At 44.7% G+C, this 6,611-nt stretch overlaps 1 protein-coding gene across 2 annotated transcripts in view; it reads right to left on the reverse strand.

Moving 5' to 3' along the window:
- Positions 1-6,611, reverse strand: part of LOC137426474 (actin-related protein 2-B) — a 34,997-nt gene that overhangs the window by 21,350 nt on the left and 7,036 nt on the right. For both annotated transcript variants that reach the window (XR_013623685.1, XM_068115037.2), the window contains exon 3: positions 6,558-6,611. This exon is cut by the window's right edge and continues 162 nt beyond it. Coding sequence is in view for 1 of the 2 variants with exons in the window: in XM_068115037.2 (XP_067971138.1) it covers positions 6,558-6,611 (54 nt within the window). In the remaining variant the exon portion in view is untranslated. The remainder of the gene's footprint in view (positions 1-6,557) is intronic.

The raw sequence follows: 6,611 nt of genomic DNA on the forward strand, positions 1-6,611 counted from the left end.
AGGCTTTTTACTTTTATTTTTACCTCAATGAGGGCTATATATATAGTCCGTGCTTTGAGCCTTAAAGTTCAACATAACGTTTTTTTATGAAAAATAATGCAGATGTATAACAATCCACCAAAGCAAGTTCAGAAATGAATGCAGATCCTTTACTTTGCGATACAAACGCAATTCCCGCCATTTCCACTCACGATCGAGGCCTCCACAGTGACCGCGCCTCTTCTTCCTCCTACAACTTCGTCTCACTTCTTTCACTCAAAATGCACGAAATTCTGCCACATGAAATTATGTAGAGGCCTCGTCGGGGGGATATAAGGTAGATAAGTCAGGCGTTGTAACAGAAGAATCAAAATAAAAGTGGAAGAACATAAGGAAATGGGAGCTATTCTGGACCCACAGCCAAACCCGACAAACCATTGCAATACACCCCGAACGTCTACGCCGCCACAAACTACACCGTGGAATTGCAGCTGGCGCGGTTTTTTTAAACCATTGATATTAAAATAAAACGTAGCCTAAAACCACCGGGATTTTAGGCTGATTCCGAATCTGTGTCTAAAACTTTTCTCCGATGTGTAGTTCTTGAGTTATAAGCGGACATCCAGACAGACACACACAGACACACACAGACACACACAGACACACACACACACACACACACACACACACACACACACACACACACACACACACACACACACACTCCTTTATATATAGAGACTACTGCTGGGAAGGCAATGGCAAGCCATCCGGATAACCCTCGCCCAGGAAGCTGCTTTGGCGGCTCCGACGATCTGTGAGGAGTATGGAACATCGCGGAGAGATGTAATTATTTAAATAACCAGGGTATGAGCATTAAAGGTAAAACAACCCAACAATTTACTCGTTTCAGTTGCTGACATCATTACAACTAGGTTATGACATCATCCAATTCTCTGGAAAATCCACAACTGGACATCCTCTTTGCTGATTAATCGACCCTCTGCCAAAGTATCACTCATATTCCCTCTCAGCAGACGTTGATAGGATCGCTGGTCCAATACTTGGAATATGCCTTTCAACCCTGACATGACCCTGACAACAACGTGTGTCAGCAAATTAACGCCAGGGGGGTTGACTCAGCCTGTCATCCTTCCGAGGTCGGCTAATTGAGTACCAGCTCACTGGTAATTCCCTGTTTGTCGTTAAAGGCGGCAAAAAGGGTTGGCGGCAGGAAGGGCATCCGGCCGTAAAACATTGCTTCAAAAAGGGGACCGAAAAACAACAACAACCACGGTTCCCGAAAAAGGCCAACCCCCGCTTTGCGGGGAAAAATGGCCTCTAAAGGTGGTTTTTTTTTAACCCTGACAAATCTCACACTCGCACTCCACCTATCCAAAAGGAATCCGACAAACCCTCCAATATACTTAGCAACTGCCTCAACAAACCACTCGAAGAAGTTCAATCCACTCGAACTCAACCTTTTGGGTCTCACGTGGCCGTGGCCTTTCTTAAGAAAACCATATACTGTACATATGCATCCAAGTTGGCTGACAAAACAAGCAGCCAACTGGACATCCTCCGTCGTGCAAAGTCTTTCCTCAGCACACCTGAACTTCTAGCAATTTACGAGGCCTTCATCCGCAGCTTGGAGTACGGCTGCCCCCTTTGCGCTGGCATCCCTGCATCACACCTTCCACTTGGCGTTGCCATGGAAATCAAGGCACTCAAAACAATTGGAACCTCCCGTGATGATGCCTCGTCTGGGCCTTTTACACTCGCATCGCAGACAGGTAGTACAGCCTCCTTTCTGGACGCGTGCCTGATCTGCCCCCAGCCTTTCTTCTCTACACCCGCCCTCCCTTTCCCCTCACGTTCTGCAGGGAGAAAGTGGTCCACCAGCAAACCCTTCTGGTGAAAATGCCAAAATACAGGCTCACTGTTCACCTCCACTCAATTGGTCCTCTCTTTCTCTCACCTGTAGAAACAACTTCCTCAGTCTGTCTAATCCCATTCTACCCTCCATGGCCTCAGGACGGTTGGACATACCCATATCAGACCATACCCCATCCAAACCCGTGACATTTTCTGCCCTCATTAACCCTCCCAAGCCCACCCCATCACCCCTTTTCATCACCTTTTCATCTGTTGGTCCCCCCCCCCCCCACCCCCTCTTCCACTATGTCCTTGATGCTCTGGTCCATTGTGTATTCAAACTCTTCCACGAGCCTCGACCTTGTATAAAAAAGCCACCTTGCCTGTTCTGTGAAGCAAAGAGTGTGCTACGTCCACACGATGCTCAGACTGAACGAGCATCCTTTGCAGGAAGTCTAATCAATTATTTCAGACAGTCACATGAGCTCGCAACCTGCAAGACTTGAACATTACTCTTATCAGGTGCCCAGGGGGAGAGGGGTACTTATTTAGCACACACAGCACAGCAATGCAGTTTGTGGAAGTGGCACTGAGGAGGTGCAGCCTCCTAATCACGAGGCTTTATCAGCAACACGCAGGCAGGCATGTTGGTCTATTGCACCCACTCAGGAAGTGGATTTACAAAGAGGGGGAGATGGAGTTTATATGAAGGGACATTCATCACTGCGTGCCCAGCCATAATAAATGATTCAAACTTACGGAGTGGACAACTCGACATCAGGAAAACAAGAATGAAAATTAGCAAAACTAGATGAATAGTGTTCATTGCAGGGACGCTGTAGCTGTTACAAAGCACCTGGAAAGGTGTCTGACCTGAGTTGTGGGAAAGTTATGGAAGAGGAGGGGGAGCGAGGGATTTGTATATATGTGAGGAGGAAAGATTGCATACTTCCATCAATTTACCTTCAAACGTCGCCAATATGCCTCAGGCAACCAGGTGGAAGGGAAATCGTGAGAATGGGAGACGTAGGGTTGTTACCCCACATGCATGAAGCCGAGTTAAACAATTGGTTCACTTTGTCTGTCTGTCTGTCTGTCCGTCCACAAATGTCAGTTTATGATCGAGGAACAACTTGATTTCAATTGAAAGTTATATGTTGACCACGAATGAGAAAACAAACCCACAGTTTTAGCAGTTCTTGGGCTCTGAATTTGGCCCGATCGCGCATGAGCAGAGAGGAACAAGAAAATGTTTTTTTGTTTTTTTTAACTCTGTCTGCCTGTCTGGCAATTAGCCTGGTGTTGGCTTAGCGGTTTGAGTGCCAGCTTGGGATCCTAGGATCCTGGGTTCGAATCCCGGTCGATCGGTGAATTAACACCAGGGGGGTTGACTCAGCCTGCCATCCTTCTGAGGTCGGAAAATGGAGTACCAGTTCACTGGTAATTCCCTGTGTGTTGCAAGAGGCGACTAACAGGGTTGGCGGCAGGAAGGGCATCCGGCCATAAAACATTGCTTCAGAAAAGGGGACCACGGTGCCCGAAAAAGGCCAACCCCTGCTTTGCGGGGAAAAATGGCCTCGATAGGTGGTTCTTTTTCTGCCTGTCTGGCAATTAAACAAAATAAAAAATCATTCCAAACAGGAAGCTTACTATTTTTAGCAATGTCATAAAGGACACAAACAGGCACGAAGAATGAATGTAACGTGTTAAATAAGGTGGTGTAAAAAAATGCCGCATCAACGGCGGTAAATTTCTGAAGTTTTTTTTTCTACAACCTTTAAAATCTTTATTTTACATTCAATTGAATTATATACTTGAACGCTGTAGAACGCAAATCACCTTTTTTTACACTTTCAAAAAACATTCCTTCTCGCAGTACTAGGACAAAACGTTACGCCATTTTACATCATCTCGACCAATCAAATTTGGTGCTCGCAGACCCCGCCCATGTCCTAGTTTCTCAAGACTTTGTGGGTTAAGGTGTTCGATGAACTCTAGTTAAGCAGAGAAGTCATGTAATGTATATTTTATATTATACACAAGAAACTAGAGCAATGTGACTGCGTCGTCAATTTGCCTCCGCATCGTCCCTGCCCGTGACAACTGGTAGATGCCCTCGTTCACTGTCCTAAAAATAAACAAGTTCGATTTAAATCCCTTCAGCTGTTCTCCAGTATCACATTTTTACCAGCCATGAAGGTTTCACATCGATCGGGGAAGCGGTTTCAGAGAAAGGGTTTTTAAAAAAATATTAGCTTTCAAGTTAATATGGCTGACATATACCACGTTACATATGACATCAAAAATGTACACTCTGCATATGTATGTGTAGGGGATCACGTTTGTCAAGCTTTATGTTGATCGGATAAGGTTTGTTTTTTTCTCTCCAAGATGGTTGCCAAACCACGTGACCTCTGACATCATCATTTTCCAACTATATGCAGCAATGGTGTTAGATGATATTTGTAAAGTTTCACATTGGCAGGGAAAGCGCTTTCTGCGATATCATTATTTAATATTTTCCTTCAATCCAATATGGCTGCCACACCATGTGACCTATGATGTCATAAATTTAATATTTCAATACAAATGGGTAATGTATCATGTGCATGCAATTTTAGATTTTTAGGACAAGGCATTACATTAAAACATTTATGGCTGGTATACCACTTCACTGAAGATATCATGATTATCATGTTTTTGTTCCCCATTGGGAGTACTTGACAATGTGCCAAGTTTCAAATTTTTCCATCCAGCGGTTTCCGAGAAAGATTTTTTCAATCATTTGCATTTAATCCAAGATTGCTGCCGTACAACGTGACCTCTGACATCACAATTATCATTAAAAAAAACATTCTACATGGGTGTCGCTCCTACCCTGAAATTTTCGTCTCAATCGGACACGTGATTGCTGAGAAAAACGAGTTTTAACCCGTACGGACGGATGGACAACCCGAAAACATAATGCCTCCGGCCACCTTTGGGGGCGGAGGCATAAAAAATGTCATACAGAAGATGCTACTAACGTTACGGCTGAGTTGCTCTGCCCTTTAATGCAATCCTCAAAAGACGGTCTCCTATGTCTACCTCATTAATAAGACCGGGTTGAAGTTGAGGCCAACATCAAAAGCTATGCCCGTTAAGGTAGAGATCATGTACCTTCAGGAAGACAATATGATTTCTATCACGCACACACGCGCACACACCGCACGTTTCTGAAGTGAGAGGGTAATGTGAGGGTAAAGCCCCCTCCAAAAAAAAAAAAAAAAAAAAAAAAAAAAACGAGCCTCGATTCAGTATACAAAAAAAAACAAGGAAAAAAAAAAAACGAGCCTCGATTCAGTATACAAAAAAAAAAAAAAAAAAAATTGCAATGCATTAAGTAAGCAATAAAAGGAGAATCTACTAGAAAGTGCAAGTAAAGCAAAATATCCAGTGCAGTCTACAGGCAGCAAACTTTTGCCGGATCGTGCATTTACCGCGGAAGTGCAACAAGCCTCCGCCCTGGAGCAGTGACTTATAGAAATCGCCATTAAAAGCAGAATAAGGAAATGATGACGGTCAAATTGATGTACGTGGGAGAGTTGGGTTGGTTGGGTTGAGGCTTTACTCATTACAGAAAGGTATTATCAACAATAATGATTTAAAAAAAAGAGTTCCCTTCAACATCTCAGAGGTATCCATGTTCTCTCACTTACGGAGGACCAAACCACCAACGGCTATCCTTACAGAGGTGAGTCGTGCCATGAATGGTGGGCATTCAGCTCATCTCGGAGCTTTTTCATGAACCCTTCAGCAAAGTTGCGGCGGCAGCAAACGAGTAAATGGTCACATACTTTTTTGAAATACCAACTTCCTTCCTGGAGGTCCTTGCAGTGTCCTTGTGTTTTATACTTCTCCCACCCCTCCCCCCCTTCCCACGCCTCCTCCCCCCAAGCCCTCCCACAGATCTCTCGATGTCTCTGCTCTCAAATGTTGCGTTTGTGTGCTTCGGCTTCTCTCCCCATATTGTCTACCTCTACCCTTATTATATGTTTTGTGTGTCTGTTTGATTTTTTTTTTGTGTGTGATAAATGTTAGCTCTTTCACGAGCCTCGATGCTGTATACAAAAAAAAAAAATACAATCACGCAACATTTGTGGCCTACCTCATCTACCTACTGCCGTTGGTGGTTCAGGTCCCCACAACAAATGAGTGGATTTGAGAAGATACAGCGGAGGCGATTATTCGTGTCGTGCAATTATTCAACTAGGACTAACATCTTCGTGGAGGTGCTGGTACGGCCCGCAGTGTTGCATTGCCTCTGGCATCGTTCCTTGAACTGTAGAGGATACTATTGTGTGGTCATTGTAGGCCAGTGGTGGCGAAGAAGGGGTTTCCCATCCCTCAAAACCCCTGAATTCCCTTGCAAGATTAGGTCGGGAACTACAAGGCATAGTTATGGCTCTTGCTCCAAATGCCTTGCGACAGCATAACCTGCGATGACTGCTGGTCGAGATAAGGCAAACAGTTCCCCTATTGCAAAATCTTCCCTTCCTGCTTCTTCCACTTACCATGCACGAGCATGCATGACGTGTGCAGAAGCTGCGCTTCTTTCTCATCAAAATCCCAATTTGAACACAAGTTTAGCGAGAGAGAACTCCACAGGCAACAGGTAACAGGTAAGTAAGAGATACGACAACACGCGCTTCGTCGAAACTCACCTCGACGATCTTCTCCCGATTCTTCATCGGGTTCATGGGCGGCTCGGTGAGGAG

This window comes from Myxine glutinosa, chromosome 5 (assembly GCF_964187855.1).
Source record: "Myxine glutinosa chromosome 5, kmMyxGlut1.1, whole genome shotgun sequence".
NCBI lineage: Eukaryota > Metazoa > Chordata > Myxini > Myxiniformes > Myxinidae > Myxine > Myxine glutinosa.